The sequence below is a fragment of the Ambystoma mexicanum genome, chromosome 8 (assembly GCF_040938575.1).
Source record: "Ambystoma mexicanum isolate Mex_15411 chromosome 8, UKY_AmexF1_1, whole genome shotgun sequence".
Taxonomy (NCBI): Eukaryota; Metazoa; Chordata; class Amphibia; order Caudata; family Ambystomatidae; genus Ambystoma; species Ambystoma mexicanum.
In genome coordinates this window covers 1712315032-1712339057 of record NC_090929.1, presented here as the reverse complement: position 1 = coordinate 1712339057, position 24026 = coordinate 1712315032, and the positions used below count along the sequence as shown (strand labels likewise).

The window sequence follows — 24026 nt, the reverse complement described above, 5'->3', positions numbered from 1 at the left end:
CATAACCAAAGAACACAAAAGTATAACACGTTGAAAATGAACATTTCAAAGCCCCAAAATATAGCAAAAGAGCTGGAGGACTCTAAGGTAGAGGGAATTTAGCACTTATGTGAGAATTCTCCCTAACACTTTAAACTCCAGTAGACACTCGAGTACACATGCTAGAAACTCAAGCAGAAACTCAAGTAGACATGCTTGAAACTCCAGCAGAAATTCGAGTAGACATGATTGAAACTCCAGCAGACACTCGAGTAGACATGCTTGAAACTCAAGCAGAAACTCGAGTAGACATGCTTGAAACTCAAGCAGAAACTCGAGTAGACATGCTTGAAACTCCAGCAGACACTCGAGTAGACATGCTTGAAACTGCAGCAGACACTCAAGTAGACATGCTTGAAACTCAAGCAGAAACTCGAGTAGACATGCTTGAAACTCCAGCAGACAGATCCCAACAGACGCAGCAGAATGAGGTTATTCAGATACGGGGGAGACGGAGCGGAAAAGGATGCCAACACAGCACACAATGAAATCATATTCAATTTCTTGAGGCGCCAAATTAAGAAAGTACAACTGAGGCACATCGCAGCACAGCCTCGGCTACTGAGGTGCTGAGAGATTACCCACAATCACCTGCGCTCCCCTGATCCAAAGGTCCCAGGTGGGCCTTCAAAGCTGACCTCATTCCAGACCAAAAGCATCCCAGACACTGTGGCCCTGACTTTCCAAAAGCTGGCCTCTGAAAAACGTCTCCTTGCTCACAGCAGTGAGCAGTAAGATGCCCTGCTCTGCTCCCCTGCATGCATCAGTGTCAGGAGTGTGCTGCAGACACTGATGTATTACCGGCTGCCGGGCCACACGTGGGGCTCGGGGAACGTTCCAAGGTGAAAAGCACCAGTGCAGAAGATGTGCTGCTGCGCCCCATTGCATGCATCAGTGTCCGGAGCGTGCTGCAGACACTGATGTATGACCGGCTGCCGGCCTACATGTGGGTGCTGGGAGCGCATTCCACAGTGAAATGCAGCAGTGCAAAAGATGCGTTGCTCTACTGTTAAGATGGATTTCTGATCTCTGACCTGGTGGGACCTGCAGTGAGTCATTGCAGTGGGTCATTGTGGTGAGTCATTGCGGTGGGTCATTGCAGTGGGTCATTGTGGTGAGTCATTGCAGTGGGTGATTGCGATGATTCATTGTGGTGAGTCATTACGGTGGGTCCATGTGGTGATCCATCAGATAAGTGAGCTCTAAAGGGGCCGCGAAGGCAGGCCTTGCTCTGTGGACCACTGCCTCGACATCAGACCTCCTTATTAAAAGTGTAAAATGTACCCCGGAGTGAAAGTGCAGAGATCTCTAGAAAGGGCTATTTTGGGTGGGTCCTTAAGTCCCACAGTAGCTCCTGTATTTCAGTGTCTGCATGTCCTCCCTTTCTGGTTAAGGCGCTTTATCAGTTGCATTCATGTTAACTTGAATCTACACGTCCTCTTCTCGCACTGACAGGTATCAATGACTTCAGCTACCTTCATACCAACTGCTTCGAGGTGTCCATATACTTGGGGTGTGACAAGTTTCCACATGAGAGTGACCTGGCCGAGGAGTGGGAGAACAATCGCGAATCCTTGATTGTCTTCATGGAGCAGGTACTGCCACCCTCTGTGCAGGAGGGGGACTTGGGTTGGGGGCATTGGACAAAAGGGTATCAAGGATGGTCGTCATGGAGCAGGTACTGGGACCCTCTGTGCAGGTGGGGACTTGGGTAGGGTGTCATGGAACAGAAGGGTGGCAAGGATGGTCTTCATGGAGCAGGTACTGCGACTCCCTGTGCAGGCGGGGACTTGGGGGCATGGGACAGAAGGGTGGCAAGGATGGTCTTCATGGAGCAGGTTCTGGGACCCCCTGTGCAGGTGGGGGACTTGGGTTGGTGACATGGGACAGAAGGGTGGCAAGGATGGTCTTCATGGAGCAGGTACTGCCACCCTCTGTGCAGGAGGGGGACTTGAGTTGGGGGCATTGGACAAAAGGGTATCAAGGATGGTCTTCATGGAGCAGGTTCTGTGACCTTCTGTGCAGGCAGGGACTTTGGACAGAAGGGTGGCAAGGATGGTATTCAGGGACGAGGTACTTCGATCCTCTATGCAGGCGAGGCACTTGGCTTTTTGATTGATTGATTGATATTTTGTTTCTATCGCGCTCGTACACAAGTGTTTCAGAGAGCGACAAGGCAAGGGAGGGGAAAAGGGGAGAACAAAACAGCAATCTTACTAGGCCCAGTGACATTGAGAACACGCAAGTGCATGAGAGAAGGGGGAGGGTAAAAGTGCATGGAAGGGGGATAAGTGGAAAGTGCGAAGCAGAAGAGAAACAGATAAATAACAATAAATAAATAATAAAGACAACAAACAGTGGTAATGCAGCCAGCAATTTGCAAGTGCTAGGTTTAAGGCAGCAGACAGGGTAGGTCTGATAAGTGCAGGAAGAAAAGGGGGGGGCTGTATGGGTACAGATACAGACCCCAGTGCAAGGGGTGGCCCAGAGGCAGTGCGGGAGGGTGGCAGGATGAGCAGGTACCTGGGCCCAAAAGACAGTGGGTGGCCAGGTGCACGGTGCCAAGAGAGAACAGATCAGCAGGGGAGAGGGGGAGCGAAGGCAGAAGAAAAGAGGAAGGTGTTGAGGTGCTTCTGGAACCGGAGATGGTTCTCCTCAAGTTTTAGAGTGGCAGGGAGGCTGTTCCAGAGGGAGGCCCCAGCCGAAGACAAAGATCTACCCCCAGCTCGTTTCTTAAAAAACAACTGACCCTGAGTGAGTTGGAGGTAGAGGATCGAAGAGCTCGAGAGGTGAGGTATTTGCAGAGGGATAGCTGAAGGTATTTTCGACCCAGGCCCCAGAAAGCCTTGTGGACAATGCAGAGGGTTTTGAATTTAATCCTTGCATCCACTGGGAACCAGTGGAGAGATTTTAGAGCTGAAGAGATACGATCCCAGGGCTTGAGGCCAAGGACAAGTCTCGCAGTCCTGTTCGGGATTAGTTGCAGAGGGCGGAGAGTAGAGGGAGGTAGATTTAGAAAGAGGCTGTTACAATAGTCCAAGCTAGAGAGAACCAGAGCTTGGGATACCATGAGCTTCTGGGGGAAGGAGAGGAAAGGCAGAGTACCTCTGAGGAGGTGCAGTCAGAAATATGACTTTTTAGACCTCAGAGATGTGGGCGGAGAAGGAAAGGGTGGAGTCAAAGATGACCATGAGGTTCTTAGCCTCGCTCAGGTTGGGGGGCATTGGACAGAAGTGAGGCAAGGATGGTCTTCATGGAGCAGGTACTGCGGCCCTCTGTGCAGGCGGGGACTTTGGTTGTGGGTATTGGACAGAAGGGTGGCAATCACACTTTGTCGTGGGGTTCTAGATTGGCTCTCAATCTTGCTTTGTCTTGAGGTTCTAGAATGGCTCTCAATCTTGCTTTTGTCATAGTGTTCTAGAATGTCTCTGTTTTGCTTTCGGATTCTATAATGGCTTGTGCTGGATTCCCAACTGGTGACGGTTTGAAAGCACTGGCTTTTTTGTTTTGTATGAAAGAATACAATGAATCAGGAAATTCTGTTTTTGAAGGGGGAGTTTGCTAATCAGTCTCACCTTTTATAAAGTTCATTGCCAAAAGCATAGTCCATACATGTGCCTTGCTGCGCCAGTCTCCTGACATCTGCAGCATCCATTCTTCAGTGGCACTGGGCAGGTACAAAGGTCACCTGTGCATTCCTGACAGCTGCTGTGACTCAATGTCTCTGCAGAAAAAAGCTGTGTTTAACTTCTGCATCTCTGATCCAATATCTCATAATTGTGTCCTTATTCGTTTAGTGGCAGGGTCACTTGTTGCAGCAACATCTAGTGGCCCCTTACAGCATGCTTGCTTCTGTCCAATCCCATGTGACCTTTTACCCTTAAAATCAAGGTGTCTCTTACCCATGCCTTGATTCTTTCCTGACCGACGAGAAGAAGACATGTCTAGATACTTGTTGGTAGTCCATTTCATTCCAGATGTTACGGCCATAGAGGTGAAGATAGCTGCATCCAAGGCATAGGAGAGCTCTGTTACCTAACCATCCCCATGGAACATTGGGGGTGAACTGCTGTTTGAACCAAGGTATACCCCTCTGCCAGCTTCACTGGAAGCAGGATCCTCAATGGAGTTATTGGAACATTTGCAGCTCTCAGCCTAACTCCCTGGTCTGTCAAGAGTATGAAGGACTCACTGAGTCCCTGAAGACCCTAGATTCTGGCTCCCAGCAAACAAGAACTCACAAAACAGCTGTGGGACTTGATTCCCCCAATTTTATTTATTTATTTATTTATTTATTCATTTGTATAGCACTATAGCCCACGGGCATCAGAGCGCATTGCAAAAAGACAGGACATGTGAAGACAAGAGACTGGACAGTGGTATGACCACATATGTAAAACATTTTACGCATTGTGCTAGGATTTAATGTTTATCTGGCCAGGGATTTATTTGAATAGCAAAGTCTTTAGTTTCTTTCTGAAGTGTATGTAATTTGTTTCCAACTTCAGGGTCACATGTAGCCCATTCCATTTAAGGATACTTCTGCTCGAGAATGCTTTGCCAAGACCATTCAGCTTTTTAGCTGGAATAGTTTGAAGGAGCCCTTTATTTGAGGATCTTAGATTTCTGGTTGGTTCGTGCCATTTGAAATTCTTTTTTAGGTATGCAGGGACTTTTCCATATAGGCATCGATGGACCAAAGTGAGGGACTTGAACGTAAGTCTCTCCTCAATGGCCAGCCAGTGCAATTCTCTTTTGTCGCTTGTAATGTGTTCCCTTAAATCGGCTCGTGCTAACTCTCATCTAATTGACAATCAAAACATGATTCGCCTAATCTGCAAAAAAAACACCAGGGATATTTGGAAAATTCTTAGAGCCTCGTCCAATTCGGACCATCCTCATATGGAATCAGCAATTGACGGTATCTCTTGGTTTAACTTCTTTGAGCACAAATATTCCTTGCCTATGCGCTTTCATAAAGTAAACTTACTAGACCTAACTAAATATATACCCGCGACTTGTCCATGGGATATAGATGATATTCTTCTAGCAATCTCAAAGCTAAAATCTTCTAGGTGTGCGGGCCCGGATGGTGTACCCCCTTGTGTGATAAAAGATGATCCATTATTCTGGGCCAATGTACTCTTGAAGGCAATTCAAAGTATATTTAAATCAAAAAGCATTCCTCCATCCTGGACTTGCTCTATTATTATTCCCTTGCACAAATCAGGACCCCTAAATAATCCACTTAACTTTAGGCCAATTGTGCTCATTGATGTGGCTGCAAAGATCTTCGCCTTATTGCTGCTAAAAGATATTGAAAAATTTATCTTAGAAAGGAAGTTACTTAATAAAGTACAGACAGGTTTCAGAAAACACATGGGGACCCAATTAAATGCCACTATTCTTGCACATTTGATTGCTAAATCCCATGAACCTGCAGACTATGGGCTAAAATGTTGCTGCTCGACTTCCCCCCTGATTTAGTGGCACTTATTGCTCTTTTACATCATAATACCTCTTTCCGGGTACGGATTGCAAGCAATGGCCTTCTGACCCCATCTATTCCCACAGCTACTGGTGTCAAGCAGGGCTGCAATCTTGCAGCTGTCCTATTCAACTTATACCTGACGGACATTAAGGGTATCTGGGATTTCTCTAAATCTAATTCGGTCCGCATTGGCAAGCTTCAACTATCTTGGCTTGCCTATGCTGATGATGTACTTTTATTCGATAGCACACATTCGGGGCTCCAGAGCAAACTAGATACCTTTTCCTCCTTTTGCAAAGAAAATAATCTCTCCATCAACGCTGCTAAATCAAATATTCTCATATTATGCTCAAAAAAAAAAATTCGTAAATTTAAGTGGCAACTCGATTCCAGATACCTTCAAGTTGTTAATCAAGTGACTTATCTTGGTTACAACCTGGCAAATAATGTTTCCGCCAGTTTTTGGAAAAGAGCAATTGTTGAAAAAATCTTGCCGTTGCAAAATCAAACGCGCATAATTTATCGTAAATATTGTAAATTTACTTTGGCGCCCCTGTTTGAGTTCTATTCCAAAAAGGTAGAGGCCACTTTACTATATGGTCTGGATATATGCTTGGTGGATTTGTCGGTCTTCTTAAACAAAATACAAGCAAAACTGTGGAAAGTGACTCTTCATCTTCCTACTTCTTTGCCAAATGCACTTGTACGCCATGAATTAGGCCTAAACTCTTTGGCCTCTCGACATCAGTGGCGTCTCTTGAAACTTTATCTCAAAATGAACTTCCCTCTAGAAAACTCGCTTTATGAAGATTTCCACATCATGTTGAGAGAATCGCAGCCTAGATCGATTACACACTTTCAACAGCGAATATTTAACATTCTAGCTGGGATTAATCTTCCTGCCGAAGATTTAGAGATCAAATTAAATATTGCCTATAAACGGCTTTTCAATAACGATTGGGCAGCAACTTGTCTACAAATATCTCAACATGTATCATATATGGAATATGCATCCTATAGACACGCACAGGTTCCACGTCTATCCTATCTTATGCTGTGTCCTAGTGCTGAGACCCGGGAAATCTACATGCGATTTCGATTTGACCTTATTCACACTAAATCAAGAACTCAATTTTGGTCCCACAACGAACACATCTCTGCTGATACTACTTGCAGATTTTGTAAACTTGGAGAATATAGTGAAACTTTAAAACATCTCTTTATGATTTGTCCATTTTTTGAAGCAGATAGACAGAGAATCATTTCTGCCTTTAATCCCTGTAATACCCAACTTGGAAGAGATTTAATTTGGACGCGCTGTATGTGGGGCACTTCAAAAGCAATAATTTTGGCAACGGTACGCCTGATAAAAATCATTGATGCAGCAATCTCTCAACAGATAGAGACCGCACACTCATAAAAACTGATATATTGCATTGAAATTTTTGCTAATGTATATATCTTTTAGACTGCGGAAAGGCTTGTTCATGAATAACTGCTCGTCTAATTGAATGTTTTTACTAGCTCTTTGTTATGAACTATGTAGTCTGTATAACTGTGAAAACTCCGGTCGGAGAAGCTGTTTGTGCAGTATGAATATCTTCCAAAAGTGAACGCGTACATATTCGTTATGTTTCTAAGTCTTGCTGTCTAGTAACTATGTTTTATTTATTTATCTTAAAATAGAAGTAAATTTGCTGTAAAAAGTTTTATTGTAAATTTGAATGTGATCTAAATTTGTAACGATGCGTAAGCATCAAAAACAAAAAATTAAAAAATAAAAAAAAAATAAAAAAAAAATGTGTTCCCTTCTAGACTTGCCTGTGATTGTCCTAATGGCATTGTTCTGAATCACCTGGCATTGCTTCAGGCATTTGTTGTTTGCGCCTAAGAGCAGAGAGTTGCCATAGTCTAGTCGAGAGAGTATTGTAGCTCTGCCTTGTGGTGCTGTTTTTCTGATTGAGCAGAGGTCTGATTTTTGTTAGTACTTTTTGGTGACTCGTTTGTGAGTTATGCTGACACAGACATCCACTGCCTGTCCCATGCTTCTTCAAGCCACTTGGAGTTGATGTTCAGACCGCACCACGCATTGGATCCAGTTGACCAGCTCACCAACCCAACACCAAATCACCCTGCCAGGAAGCTCCTAGAACTCTTGCTCAATTCTTTGCAGGCCCCCAACGTCACAAATAAGGTACTGGTCCACTTTTGGGACGAACATGACTTTTAAGACCCCAACTTTGTCTTTTTTTAAAGACATATCCTTCAAACAGCAACATTTCTGCAATTGTGTCCCTGTTCATGACTGATTTAAGTGCCCAGATTGCTACTGTATACTGGTTTTGCATTATCTGTCTTCTCTGAACTAGTGGGGGTTTGTTAGAGTTCTTCATTCATTTCTTGCATTTTAAATTGTTTAATTTAGGGATATATATTTTATAAAACCTTCATTGGACATTCTGTTCTTTTAGAGTCTTTGCACTATGGCTGAGAGGATTGCTAGTATTATCCCTTCACACCCCTCTTGAGAGTAAAGACACCCTCGGCCACATTACCACAAAAGGCAAACTGCCTGTTTTACCTTTATGATTGGGATCACTTCTGGTCCTGTAGTAGTGTGGGGCTGAGTAGGCGTTTAGCCACTACTCAGCCCTCTACTCCTGAAGAGTAGTAGGCATTTCGTTACACTCTCAATATTTGGTTTTATAATGGCTCTCACTCCTGCTTTATTTTTATGGTTCAAGAATGACTCTCATTCTTTCTTTGTGTTTATGGTTCTAGAATGGCAATCAGTCTGGTTCCAATTCGTACTTTTACACCTTGTAACCAAGTTTCGCATATTCTTGTACATGCTGCGCCCTGATACCCCTGAGTATAACTGCGCATTATAAATAGTAAACTACTACTACTACTACTTGTTATGTCTTAGGGTTCTAGAATGACCCACAGTCTTTGATTCCCTTGGGGTTCTAGAATGGCCCTCTGTATTTCATTGCCTTTGGGTTCTAGAATGGCACTCTGTATTTCATTGCCTTTGGGTTCTAAAATGGCACTCAGTGTTGCTGTGACTTAGGGTTCTAGAATGGCCCTCTGTATTTCATTGCCTTTGGGTTCTAGAATGGCACTCAGTGTTGCTGTGTCTTAGGGTTCTAGAATGACCCTCAGTCTTTGATTCCCTTGGGGTTCTAGAATGGCACTCTGTATTTCATTGCCTTTGGGTTCTACAATGGCCTTCAGCCTTGCTGTGTCTTTGAGTTCTAGAATGGCCTTCAGTCTTGCTTTGTCTTTGCGTTCTAGAATGGCACTCAGTGTTGCTGTGTCTTAGGGTTCTATAATTACCCTCAGTCTTGCTTTGTCTTAGGGTTCTAGAATGGCCCTCAGTTTTGCTATGACTTTGGGTTCTAGAATGGCACTCCGTCTTGCAGTGTCTTCGGGTTCTAGAATGGCTCTCTGTCTTGCTTTGTCTTAGGGTTATGATATGATATTTTATTTCTATCGTGCTCGTAAACAAGTGTTTCAGAGCGCGACAAGGCAATGGAGGGGAACAGGGGAGAACAAAACAGCGATCTTTCTAGTCCCAGTGACATTGAGAATGTGCAAGTGCATGGGAGAGGGGGAGGGGAAATGTGCATGGAAGTGGGAGAAGTGGAAAGTGCAAAGCAGAGGAAAACAGATAAATAACAATAAATAAATAATAAAGGCAACAAACAGTGGTAGTGCAGCCAGCAATTTGCAAGTGCTAGGTTTAAGGCAGCAGTCAGGGTAGGTCTGATAGTGCAGGAAGAAAAAGGGGGGCTGTATGGGTACAGATACAGACCCCAGTGCAAGGGGTTGCCTGGAGGCAGTGCAGGGGGATGGCAGGGTGAGCAGGTACCTGGGCCCGGAGGACAGAGGGTGGCCAGGTGCATGGTGCCAAGAGAGAACAGATCAGCAGGGGAGAGGGGGAGGGAAGGCAGAAGAAAAGAGGAAGGTCTTGGGGTGCTTCCGGAACTGGAGATGGTTCTCCTCAAGTTTTAGAGTGGCAGGGAGGCTATTCCAGAGGGAGGCCCCAGCCGAAGACAGAGATCTACCCCCTCTAGAATGGTCCTCAGTGTTGCTGTGTCTTAGGGTTCTAAAATGGTCCTCACTGTTGCTGTGTCTTAGGGTTCTAGAATGGCCCTCAGTCTTGCCTTGTCTTTGGGTTCTAGAATGGCCCTCAGTCTTACTGTGTCTTAGGGTTCTAGAATGGCCCTCAGTCTTGCTATGTCTTAGGGTGCTAGACTAGCCCTCTGTCTTGCTTTGCCTCAAGTTTCTGGGATGGCTCTCAGTCTTACTGTGTCTTAGGGTTCTAGAATGGCCCGTAGTCTTGCTTTGTCTTTGAGTTCTAGAATGGCCCTCAGTCTTGCTATCCGGCAGGGTTCTGGGATGGCCCTCAGTCTTACTGTGTCTTAGGGTTCTAGAATGGCCCCCAGTCTTGCTATGTCTTGGGGTTCTAGACTAGCCCTCCGTCTTGCTTTGCCGCAGGGTTCTGGGAAGGCCCTCAGTCTTACTATGTCTTTGGGTTCTGGAATGGTCCTCAGTCTTGCTATGCCGCAGGGTTCTGGGATGGCCCTCAGTCTTACTGTGTCTTAGGGTTCTAGAATGGCCCGTAGTCTTGCTTTGTCTTTGTGTTCTAGAATGACCCCCAGTCTTGCTATGTCTTAGGGTTCTAGACTAGCCCTCCGTCTTGCTTTGCCTCAGGGTTCTGGGATGGCCCTCAGTCTTACTATAGGGAGGCTGTTGATGTTAGCACTCTGGAATGGCAGGCAGTAATGCAGCAACAGGGCGAGTTATAAGGTCGTTGATCTAGAATGTGCCTTCTCTGCATCCAGGGGTCTGGGGTGGCTTGCTGGCATCCCCCCACTTTCTTCTGTGGACAATAATGGCTTTTCTTTGGTTGCAGGTTCACAGGGGCATCAAAGGGACTGTGAAGGACATGCAGGGAAGACCGATTCCGAAAGCCATCATTTCCGTGGAAGGTGTGAACCACGACATCCGCACGGGTAACAATAACAAATACGAAATAACATTGTGTAATACCAGAGAATTGTGTTGTGCCTTCACGAATGAAAAAGATAGAAAAACAGCCCCATTGCCTATTAGGTCACGGCCTGTAATTCACGTCTTACGTCACAGCCTGTAATTCACGCCTTACGTCACAGCCTGTAATTCACGCACGTGTTATGTCACAGCCTGTAATTCACGTTTTACGTCACGGCCTTTAATTCACGTCTTACGTCACAGCCTGTAATTCACGCCTTACGTCACAGCCTGTAATTCACGCACGTGTTATGTCACAGCCTGTAATTCACGTCTTACGTCACTGCCTGTAATTCACGCCTTACGTCACAGCCTGTAATTCATACCTGCATCTTCATATCCTCTCACATGCAGCACTTACTCCATTTTCCATCATTTACAAACACATTGCCGGGTGCATTTGCCAGCCACTGCCATGTGAATTCCTTGTGAGTAAGTGGGGGGATGGCAGATCTCTCTACATCAAATGGTGTGAATAACTGGGCAAAGAAATGGCAATAGTTCACAAGTGCTGTGAGTACCCCTGTGCCTGATCATTTTATGTCAGATATGCCTTTTCATGTCCTGGTGCTGCCATCATATGCCAAGTGCAGCCTGGAATGCCCACATGTTGTTATTGTACACGTAGCATAATCAGCATATGTGCCTAGTAGACCGGTATATTCAGATCCTGCTGTCACGTGCCTGGTGGCATATTTACCCTATGCCCAGGTGCGGCCACTGTATTCCAAGTGAAGCCTCACATTCCCAATAATGCCATGGTGCATAGCTGCCATATGTAAAGTAGAGCCCCACACGTCCAGATGCTGCCATTGTTTGCCAAGTGCAGCCCCAAGTCATTGCATCATATGTCCAGGTGCTGCCATCATATTGCAAATGTCCTATCAAACGCCCTGCTAATGCCGTAGAGCAGATATAGCAGCAGCAAAAAGAAGCATGTTCTTGCAGGATTTGTTCCAAAAAAAAAAAAAAAACCTTTTTGCATGTTTAGCGCTTTTCGCCACTAGTAAAAGTGGGAGCACCAGACCGTGCAAGGGAGAACGTGTACTCAAGTGGTGTGGTGCTGGAGCAATTCAAGGTGACAGTAAACACACATATTTGCGCTCCTGTCCCGAGGGCTCTCACACCTCCCAGATGTGAACATCTGTGTGAAGTCCAACGGGGGAGCCGGGACTTGGGGACTCTGCACAGCGTCTCCCTGAATTAGACGCGGGCAGAGGGTAACAGGCGCAACCTGCTCTATTCCCCAACAGCTTCCAACTAACTCTTTGCTGTGTTTCTGCTACGTCACTTCCCAACCCACTCCCGAGGTCCCGCCTCCATCCGTAACTATAATTTCCAGCTTTCCCCGATGCTATAACTCCCCCCAATTTAACTGCCAACTGTCTCTCATGACCCCATTCCTTCCATAAGTCTACTGGGCTCCAGGCGCCGATGTGCAGCGTCATCAGAGTCCTCGTCGTCACCATGAAACGACTCATCCAAGGAATAGATCAGCTCTAGGTCACGAGGTCTGCTCCTCCATGGCTGGGCAGTCACAGACACCTTTTTGAAGTGTGACAAGTTCTGCGTCACCTGATGCTGGTCTCCCTATGCAGTGATCATGGAACCCTTCTTTCCTGTGAGGATCAATGCGTCCTCGTGAAACGTGGCAGTGTGCTTGCTTGTTCTGTGCTGTTTCTCCAGGCGTCAGTGAGGACTCCTTAGCCCTCCTCCGGGGCCGGGTGTCGGTATAATGTTTCAAGTCCTTTGCTATCATGACATCGTCTTCCACGTATGTTACACTCCTCCAATGAAAAGAATTCACCACCCGCCACTGGTCATTATTATGCAGGAAAATCATCTTTTCTTTTTGATTTCTTCATTGTCACCTTTCCTCGGGCTTCTGGACATCTGACACACTGATTTGAAGTGCCCCCCCCACACGCTGAGCACCTCTGTCCTGTCGCAGGACATGTGCCATCATCATGGGGGAATTTGTACCCACATCTGTAGCAAAAGGCCTCACCTTGGGTCCTTTGTGCCCCCATCAGTTTTTGTATCATCTCTGGGTGCACTTGCGAGCCCTTTGGGTTTCCCACGGCTCCCACTTGTGACTCCACCGCTAGTTCTGCTCTTGCTAACATCACTATCTCCTCTAGCATCCTGGATTTGTGTTGTAGCTTTATCCTGAAGTTTTGGGATTCACACCCCGCAATTATCAGAGATCGCAAAGCCTCTGTGTCAGTGTAGTTATTAAAGTCACGGGGCCTCATTACGACCCTGGCGGAAATCGCGGTGCTAAATGCACCGCGGAGCACGGCGGAAAGCTGCCGATAGCGCCATGGAGGTTGGCGGATTTTCCGCCCCATGCCGACCTTGGCGGGGCGGTAAATCCCCATTCCCCATTTTACCCTTCCCCATTCCCATTTTTGCCCCATAGGGTATAATGGGAGTGGGGAAGGCGTTAATTGCGCCACCGCAAAATACGGTGGCGTAATTAACATCAAGGTCCCGTAGCGCCATGGATTTCTCCGCCCGGAAAAACCAGGCGGAAAACGTTCCATGGCGCTACGGGAACTCGTAGTAGGGCGGACGGGTCCGCCGCGAATAACGCTGGCGTAAACCCACTCCGCCAGGGTCGTAATGAGGCCCACAGTGTTTTAGTTTGATGCGTAACCTCATTACAAAGGCATTCACAGCCTTACCTTTCTGCTGTGTGGTTGTATGAAACACGTGTTTCTCATTGTCCACATTTGTATATGGTGTGATATAAGTGGCCAGAGCAGTCTTTAAGACTTGAATGGTGTGTATGGAGGGTTACAGTCTTTTCATTGAAAGATTTTCCATCGAAAGATTTCCCATCGAAAAATGTTAATTGAAAATATTTCCATCTAAAAAATATTTCATTGAAAATGGTAAAACGGTTACATTTGGACAATTGGGAATTGGGGGGACCCCCCAATTTAATAAAAACATTATTATTTGGGAATGGGTTTTTTAAAGGGCGAAAAACAGGGGCTTGGGGGACCCCAATAAAAAAAAATACATTAAAAAGAAATCATTATACAGGTTTTCGATGGAAAATTGTATTAAACCACATTAGATGAAAAAAAAATGTTTTGGGAAAAAATTTAATAGAAAATCTATTAAATGAACTAAATTGGATGGAAAGACTAGTAACCCTATATGGAGTCAGCTGGCAGCTTATCAACATTATTTTTTTATTTGTTGATTTGGTCATGATATATCAAGACCTTTCAACATATTACAAAATTCATACATATCAGCCACATATACATATCAAACAATTAAAATAATTAAAACATGGTATAAAATCATAACACAAGGAAAATAAAATTTAGAAAAAGAAAAATTAGATATTATCAAGGGTTATGAGTATATAAATATAAACCAAAGCGGAAATTCCATTATTATTATTTCATTTTAAATGATTTTGGTATTTGTTAAAATGGCAACAAGATTAAAAAAAAGTGAAATTATTTAATTGCCATGCTGACATTTTTCTTAAATCAAATAGGAAAGATGACCAGTGGAGGCTGTTGAATTGTTTCCATTGGTGGAGTGCCAATATTTCCCACCAATCTGAGAGAGCGATTGATCGTAGCGAGGAAGCCTGAACCAACCAAGGGGGGGGGGTTTCAGTGGGGTTACTCCCCCAGAGAATGTATTGTTCAATAATGTGTGAAAAATAGGGTAAAAAGCCAGACCGCTCAGAATCGGTTTTGTAGAGTAACTCACATATTAATCCAATTGATGAAAGTCACCAACAGTGCACAGGAGCATTACCCAACCTATTTTCATGATGCCCTCCACCCCCAATAGATTTCAGTATAAAACACAATTTTACCCTGGATGTGGCTACACATTTCCATGAAGGTTGCACCAATAAATGGCAGTATTCCCATACAAGAACATACTACTGAACCCGGAGAACGGATGCTTTTAGACGAGGTAACAGTATCCGCGATGGTTGGGGATACAGATCTTACTCATACATCAATAATCAGACCGACTCAGGAAGTTGGCAAAAGCTCAAGCTGTTTTAATAACAAGTCTTCAAAACAGTGAGTACAACGGACATCAACAGACACCACACAGACTTATCTCAATATAATTAATTAAAAACATTGACTTTATACTAAATATTCGTCATAAGTGACGTCAGGATACCTTGCAAAATAAGAACACCGGCTCTAGATTATGGTTGTTCAACGGGAACATCTACATATACTTTCTATGGGCTACAGGGACGTGATTGGATCTCTAAGGGCAGGTGGGCAACTAAGCCCATCCCAAGTGCACGTCATCTTCCGTGTCAATGAATATATAACATGCTATTGGCTTATCAAACGATATAGCTCCTTAATACGTGGCCCTCTATAATTGGTTGGCACACTTGTAGCCTTCTGGAAGATTCCACATGCTAGCAGCGCGCAACTGGGACTCCAGGTGCTGGGGGGTTTGGCCTTGCCATGCCTCCCCACACAATTAGCCCAACATCTATCATCACTCCTGCTGTCTGCCATTCAATTAAACCCTTTGAACTTGGCCTTGCATAGGCTCACTGCTCCTGAAAATAAAAGGGAGTGAAGCATGCGCTTATCTTCTGGGCTCGGTATAGCTCGACACAAAGTTTTTTCTCATCCGATCATGTGAATGGAGACCACATTTTCAAGCTCTCGTTGTATTTTAATACCATTAAATGAAGACATCTTGGCACCCTCAATAGTTTTCATTACACCTCAAACAGGAGCTGAGCTCGCTTCTCACGTTTTTGTATCTTCTCCAGTACATGACAAGGCTCTTGTCGGCCCTGACTCTTGACACTGAGCCAGACAAGCCTTTCTCAAATCTTCCTTCTCCGTCAGCTATTATTCTGCTGCACCACACTTCCAATTCTTCCATTCACGGGGTCCAAGTTTGCTAAAGTGCGTTTGCAAGAACCCCCAGATTCAATATATTCCTATGTATATACATTGGCGCCTCACCGCAATCTATTCATTACATAGCCAGCCTTATGATTACTTCGTCTACTTGCTTTATTGCGTCTGTACAATTGTACAATATTTTCTTATGTGCCTCTCCGCACATGCAGTCTTCATCTCAGGGGTGAAATGTTACATACTTCCTTACTTCCTCATCAGGGTTCTATATCCTTACTTCATTTATTTCTCGTCTGTGTGCATCACCTCTACTTCATGTGACGTCACCAGTTCTTTCTTTAATTCTTTTTTAGACTTATTCTGAACTTCCTTCAGAAGATAATATTTACTTCATGGATATATATAGGGTTTTCTCAATGGATACCTTGTTTCAAGGATTTTTCATGGTATTGGCACTCCTACCGGTATTGCGCATGTTGCAATCTCTGGCTGCCAACATATAGGCAGAATAGGGGCGGAACTTCCGGTAGAGGTACTTGGCTCCTCCTCTTCACTACTATTGGCTTTGCCATTAAAAACATCACACCATAATAAGAACACCTTTCCAAACTGGCTGCAAAATGTAGGCCAGTCTAGATACATAATTCTTGCTTTACAATTTTTGTCCAGTAAAAAATGCAATGCCACAGTAAAATCATAGCTAGACTGGCTGCACCAAAATATGCCAGCATAGCCGTGTATTTGCACTTTATCATGTTTGCTTTATTATAGACACCCAGAAAAAAAAGCAAAGCCATAGTAAGAAAACATGTTCTTCTTGACTGTGTGCACTGCATACAGCTAGAAAGAACATGTTTTCTACATACTCATACACACACACGCACACCTCTCAATCATTCACAAGGGATGCCCCGTAACACATACACAGAAACATACATACATTCAGGGCCTGACTGCAAGCTCAATGTAAAAGAAGAAATGTCTCATTGCATGCTGGAATGTTATATCATGTAGCGATATATTGGGACACCACTCTTAACATGGAGAGTTCCCCCACCCCCAAGTAAGGTGACACACAATACATCTGTAATTTTGATTTTGTTCAAACTAGCCCTGTCTATGACTCATATGAAGCTACGTAAGTCCCTCCCCTGTGCCGCAATGAGTGAAGAATCAGGCCGAGGTACAGAACGAATACATATTTACTAAATATTAGGTTCCTTGAATATTTGAACTAAATGATTACACACGCCACCTTCTATCTGGCACAAAACAAAGCTTCGATACTAAATGCACTTTTCTTTGATGGTAACTGTTGTCTCATGTACAGGGAACACAGGCCAAATAAACAGTTCAAACCTCTTGTTTCGCGAACCCCTTCATGTCACAATTAACCAATACTTTTGAACATTACCAGGTCATGAGCATTAGCATTTCTTGATAAAGTTTAGATTTAAAACAACTCAAAATGCTCTATGTTCAAAAGCAAAATCACCCATGTAGAGTTGTGTATGTTTAATTTCCCTGTGCACTTAAACATTCTAGAAGTTTTGAAAACCCCACAGACCTTTGATACTACTTTGGATTAATAGAACCCTTCTTCCTTCTTCACCCCAAAGCAAAATGTTTCTTCTATCAGGATCCCTTTCTCACTCTCAGGAAAGGGGGTGCATTTTTCAATTAGGAATTACACTTGGTTACACTTAGCAAAAGCCGTTCGCTTCCCCAGCACCAAACCCAGACCTTCCGGGACATTCAGCACCCCTCTGCTGAAAGGCCAGATCTAAGGGATGGTGACAGTTAGCAATTTAGTTTTTGGACAAAGACACCCCTTTCCTCTAGGGAAGTCTGTGGTTGACAAGAAAAAAATAGGAGTACCCAATTACATTACAGACTATTGTTTTTAAAGTGTTCTGGGAATTGAATATGTTAATTTTGAATATTAACAAAATCACCTGTGGTATTTGGCTATATGGGAATTCATTGAGTTTTTATTGATCAAATATACTAAGGGTCTACTTCCACTCCCCCACCCATTAATTAAGTGGAAGGTATTAAATCAAACACATCCCCACACTTGTTTCTACTGGACAAGCTACTTAGATTGGATTTCTCTGGGTTTGGCGTGCAGAAAAGTCAGCAGCGTTTTAGGAGCCTCTCTTGTGGAAGCACAGGGATTTTGTCAAGTACGTCAGTCATGGATAGCCACCCGCATTCATCCCTCTGTTTGGCTCTCCTTGGCCATAGGGCTCAGTCAGCTTCTAGGCTTTCCCAATTGCTGTCTTTGCAGGCAAAGTTAATCCTGCAACAATGTTTAGTCCTCTGCAACCCAGGTAGTATCAGGCAGTCTTCCCAGATAATTGCAGGCAGCTGTCTTAGGATTCACCGAACGGTTATTAGGTATGTCTCTCTTGAAGATTTGTAGATAGCTCTCCTCTTCACCATAGTGGCATTTTTACCCTCTAAGCCACACCTCTGGAATATTGAGATCAAGATGTGTTAACTTATTAACAGTGACTTTTCATTGGAGAATAATCTCCTTCTCCTCCCCAAAAGCCCAGCCCCTCTCTAAGGATAGGCCCCTGAGTGTTGTGAAGTAGAATTGATGGGAAGGATGAATTAACCCACAAGAGTCTTCATTTGACATTTTATTTTAAACATGTAGTTTTGCCTACATGAGAACAGTTTTTGTTTAACAAATAAACATAACATATATATGTTTGTGTTCCTCTACTCATGCCGGTCTTATTAAAATGATCCCTGTGTTGGCAGAATGTTGCATGTGCGAAGTGTGGGTTTTCACCATTTGCACCCAATAACAGTTAGTGTCACCAAACTTTACAGACAGTTACATGATTCCCAAATGTACTACTACCCCAAGCTTCGGTATTGTACATTTTCTGGGAAGCTACAATGACATTTTCAATTGTAACTTGAGTTCTGAAATTCGGATTTTGATAAGTTGTGGCAACAAAACCACCTTGGAATAAGCTTTAAAATTATACCTGAGTGGCCTCTGTGCAACCTATCATTGCTGAGAAAATCCTTAAAGAATGATTCTGCATACACTCATTTTGGCATCTCTTAATTATATTCATAATATTCGGTTCTTTTGTCCTCTTGGTTTCAATTCTCTTGAAGCATGTGTGCCAGGCGTCTTTGCTCTCTTTTGACATTAGGCTGCTGTAAATTGATCAATCATTCTTGTGAAGTCAAATGCTGGGCTAATGGATGCTGAAGAGATCTAATATCCCTGCCCAGATGAGTCTCTGACATCATGTGAGAATCTGGATTGCAGGTCACCCCCAAGTCAGTCCAGGGATGGTCCACAACATTTCTTGAATTTTGGGGATTTTACTAAGTTCAACCCACATAATAGCAGTGTCTCTTTTTAACCAGCACACAAATAAATTGCTCAGTCACGCATGAACACAGCTCCTGTAGGCCCTGAAACTTCAAAGCAATTGTCTTTCAGATCGAGAGGCTGAACAGATCTGTTCGTTCTTGGTGTTGGGGATGGTGACAATGTCCCATGAGTTGACCCTTCCTTTTCCATGTACAGAAAACTTGTACGTTCAACGTTTCATTTATTTTTACAAATTAGGTCTTCAAATTATTTTTAATAAATTGCATCTCGCCATCACTGTTTAAGGTCCTTCTCATGATATTGCACAAAAGGTCTGGGAGCCCCTCTACCGAGAATGAACACGTCCAAATAACCTGTTCTATGGGGAGGTGCCCACTCGGGAGTATCTACAACCATGTTTTAGCTCACTGTACCGTTCACGGAGAAGAAACATCCATTTGCATACCAGTCTTTGTCCCATTGACACAGGCAGTCCAGCACCGAAATTCTAGGCAATTCTCCTCTGAACAAGAGTACCAACAACTCCAGGCACGTGTTTCTGCCTAGTTGGGCCTCATCAGTGAGGGGAAGGTGTGCCTCTCTAATCACAGTGAGCAAGGGATCCACGTCTGGATAACCATGGGTAACTTAGGGTGAAACCCCAAGTTCCTAAACACTTCACAAAACAGTCTGTGAGCCCCTCTACCGAGAACGAGCAAGGCCAAATAACCTGTTCTATGGGAAGGTGCCCACTCGGGAGTATCTACAACCACGTTTCATCTCACTGTACCTTTCACAGAGGAGAAACATCCATTTGCATACCAGTCTTTGTCCCATCCATATGGGCAGTCCAGCACCGAAATGCCAGGCAATCCTTCTTTGAACAAGAGTACCAACAACTCCAGGCACGTGTTTCTGCCTAGTTGGGCCTCATCAGTGAGGGGAAGGTGTGCCTCTCTAATCACAGTGAGCAAGGGATCCATGTCTGGATAACCATGGGTAACTTAGGGTGAAACCCCAAGTTCCTAAACACTTCACAAAACAGTCTGTGAGCCCCTCTACCGAGAACGAGCAAGGCCAAATAATCTGTTCTATGGGAAGGTGCCCACTCGGGAGTATCTACAACCACGTTTCATCTCACTGTACCTTTCACAGAGGAGAAACATCCATTTGCATACCAGTCTTTGTCCCATCCATATGGGCAGTCCAGCACCGAAATGCCAGGCAATCCTTCTTTGAACAAGAGTACTACACGTAAACCCCAGACACCTGTTTCTGCCTTGTTGGGCCTCATCAGTGAGGTGAAGCTGAGCCTCCCTAAGGCACAGTGAGTAAGGGGTCCACATCTTTATTACCCTGGGTAACGTAGGGTGAAACCCCAAGTTCCTAAACATTTCACCAAAAGGTTTAGGATACCTCTACCGAGAACGACCAGGGTCAAATAACCTGTTTTTTCTCATCATATGTAAATTTTGGGAAGGGAATACTTCGCTCAATGTAATTATTACCATCTTCAAAATGCACACACTTTTAGACATCACAGTTTCTTTGTTAGAAAATGCCAATTTCCATGTAGAAGAAGACTTTCATTTTTCTTGGCCATGAATTTCTCCTGCGAGGCCCATTTTGAGTTTTTGAGTCCACTAGGCACCTTCAGAGTGTTGAAGTTTTGAGGCTGGCTTTTCGATCTACCAGTGTGCCTTTCCATGGCAAGAATGTATTTCAGCACATTAGGCCCTTAACATGTGCTTTATGTTCATGGGATCCTGGGGTTGCCATTAAACCTCACAATCATGAATATTCAATTCATCTAACGTTTGCATGCAATTTGTATGTTATTCATGTAATATAAAAGTAAAATTAGTGAACATTAAAATTACATCTAATTAGTATTTACATAACATAAACATTTAAAACATACTGTATTAGGAGTGTGGGAATTGTTGAACACAGGAGGTGGTATGTCTTGTACACACAGAGAGACAGATAGCAAAGGAGTGAGATCACGCTGCTATGGAGCTTCCTGACATCTCACTCTCCTTCTCCTTTCAGCGAATGACGGTGATTATTGGCGGCTGCTGAACCCTGGCGACTACGTCGTGATGGCGAAAGCTGAAGGCTTTAACCCGTCCACCAAGAACTGCTCCGTGGGGTACGAGATGGGCGCCACCCGCTGCGATTTCAAGCTCAGTAAAACGAACATGGCCCGTATTAGGGAGATCCTCGAGAGATTTGGGAAGCAGCCGGTCAGCCCCTTAATGCAGCGGCAGCAGCAGCGCATGAGACTGGCCTCGAGGCACGTGTAGGCTGCCCCAATGAGGGGCCCCAGGGACCTGCCGCGTGCTGCACACGCGCTCTCTAAAACTGCTGCTAGTCATACCCCATCACCTGCCACATCTGTATCCAATGGCTATCACATGTGCACCGAACATTTGCCGCATATACACCCGATGCCTAAGACAGGGGCACCTGGCACATGTACAACCAACACCTGACATATTTACAAAACCACCAGCTACCCCACAGGCCTGCAACACCTGCTAAATGTACACCAACGCCTATCACACGTACCCCACAACACCTGTCACATGTACACTCGGCGCCTACCACAAATACACCCAACACCTGACACATATACACACAACCTCTACAGCATGAACACCCAACACCTGACACATGTACATCTAACACCTCACACATGTACATCCAACAGCTCACACATGTGCATCCAAAGTCTACAGCAGGAACACCAAACACTTTACACATGTGCATCCAATGTCTACAGCAGGAACACCCAACACCTTACACATGTACACCCAACACCACACACATGTGCATCCAAAGTCTACAGCAGGAACACCCAACACCTTACACATGTACAACCAACACCTCAAACATGTGCATCCAAAGTCTACAGCAGGAACACCCAACACCTCACACATGTGCATCCAAAGTCTACAGCAGGAACACCCAACACCTTACACATGTACACCCAACACCTCAAACATGTGCATCCAAAGTCTACAGCAGGAACACCCAACACCTCACACATGTGCATCCAAAGTCTACAGCAGGAACACCCAACACCTTACACATGTACACCCAACACATCACACATGTGCATCCAAAGTCTACAGCAGGAACACCCAACACCTTACACATGTACACCCAACACCTCAAACATGTGCATCCAAAGTCTACAGCAGGAACACCCAACACCTCACACATGTGCATCCAAAGTCTACAGCAGGAACACCCAACACCTTACACATGTACAACCAACACCTCAAACATGTGCATCCAAAGTCTACAGCAGGGACACCCAACACCTTGCACATGTACACCCAGCACCTCACACATGTGCATCCAAAGTCTACAGCAGGGACACCCAACACCTTGCACATGTACACCCAGCACCTCACACATGTGCATCCAAAGTCTACAGCAGGAACACCCAACACCTTACACATGTACACCCAACACATCACACATGTGCATCCAAAGTCTACAGCAGGAACACCCAACACCTTACACATGTACACCCAACACCTCAAACATGTGCATCCAAAGTCTACAGCAGGAACACCCAACACCTCACACATGTGCATCCAAAGTCTACAGCAGGAACACCCAACACCTTACACATGTACAACCAACACCTCAAACATGTGCATCCAAAGTCTACAGCAGGGACACCCAACACCTTGCACATGTACACCCAACACCTCAAACATGTGCATCCAAAGTCTACAGCAGGGACACCCAACACCTTACACATGTACACCCAACACCTCAAACATGTGCATCCAAAGTCTACAGCAGGAACACCCAACACCTCACACATGTGCATCCAAAGTCTACAGCAGGAACACCCAACACCTTACACATGTACACCCAACACCTCAAACATGTGCATCCAAAGTCTACAGCAGGAACACCCAACACCTCACACATGTGCATCCAAAGTCTACAGCAGGAACACCCAACACCTGTCAGAATGTGCCCTTACATCCCTTTAAGATGTTAACCAAGTACTTGTCACACGCACCCATCAATAGGTGTCACACATACACCAACCTGGCACACATTAGTGTGAAAACCTGTCACAATTATTCCCAACGTCTGCCACATGTCAACCCCAACATCTGTCACTCATTAATCATAACAAGTGTCATGGTCCATCTGTGAGAGCTGAGAAAAATCAAGAGCATAACCCTTTACATCTACACATCGTGACACCTGTCTGCCCTTCATTCACTTCAGCGTGTGTTACTCACCTCCTTCCAAGACTGCGTACGAAACCGCTTGTTTCTGCGTATAGTGCAGATCAACAGGTCCACCAGTCAGGTAAGGAGTACACTTACCTGTGTCGCCCATCCAATGTCACGCGTGAGTAGTTCCTCTACAATATCACAGACAAACGTACCTTTCAAATAATATCTGAGCCAATAGCTTTGGAAAACTGTTCATGCAACTACATTCACAATTGTGTTTTCTCTTCCCAATATGTGTCCAAAAGCTTTCACAGTTTATTTCTGTATTAGAAATGTGACTTTTAGCACATTTGCCCAGACACCAAGACGTGTTTCGACCCCAAAAGGCTCCTTGTCAAGGCTGGGCTGATCAGTATTGTCAATTGTTGTGACAGCCTGATTGTTAAGGAAGCAAAGAACAATAGGTGGCCATTAGGAGCTGAGGGCATTAGGTTAGATATTACTTCAGCAAATAGTTCCTTTGTGTTAACCGATACTCGTGTTGGGTTACATGATACGTATGTGATGATCCCAGTGGATCGGTTTAACAGACCTCTCGTGGAATCGCCACCTCCCCAACTGGATTTCATGGTGTCCCCCAAGTTTACAGACAAAGCTTCCGTTGTATTATTGCATTTTAGGTTTAACAAATACTTGCAGCTATTGTACAAACATAATTGATAACAATTGGCCAGGACGTAATTTGGAGGTCACCAGGGGTTGCAGCTGAGTTCCCCCGTGCTACCCATAAAAAAAAACTAAAAAAACATTCTATTTTTGTTGAAATGGAAACTCCTGGGCTGTGGCCAGCACCATGTGGCTCTTTGTTTCTGCAGTGGCTGGAATTCTTGTTCAGGCCCCTTAAAAAATACAGGGGGTACCACAGGTGTAACACTTTAAGCAGTGACCCTAAATAAGAAAGAATAGGACAAACAAATAATTTGTCTTTCTGG

At 44.6% G+C, this 24026-nt stretch overlaps 1 protein-coding gene across 1 annotated transcript in view; it reads left to right on the top strand.

Annotated features, from left to right (window-relative positions):
* The window catches only part of CPXM2 (carboxypeptidase X, M14 family member 2), a 597080-nt gene extending 573824 nt beyond the window's left edge, over positions 1–23256 (top strand). Inside the window, exons 12-14 of the mRNA XM_069612029.1 lie at positions 1495–1634; positions 10452–10551; positions 20873–23256. Of these exons, the coding sequence (XP_069468130.1) occupies positions 1495–1634; positions 10452–10551; positions 20873–21126 (494 nt within the window). The 3' untranslated portion in view covers positions 21127–23256. The remainder of the gene's footprint in view (positions 1–1494; positions 1635–10451; positions 10552–20872) is intronic.
* Positions 23257–24026: the final 770 nt, after the last annotated feature.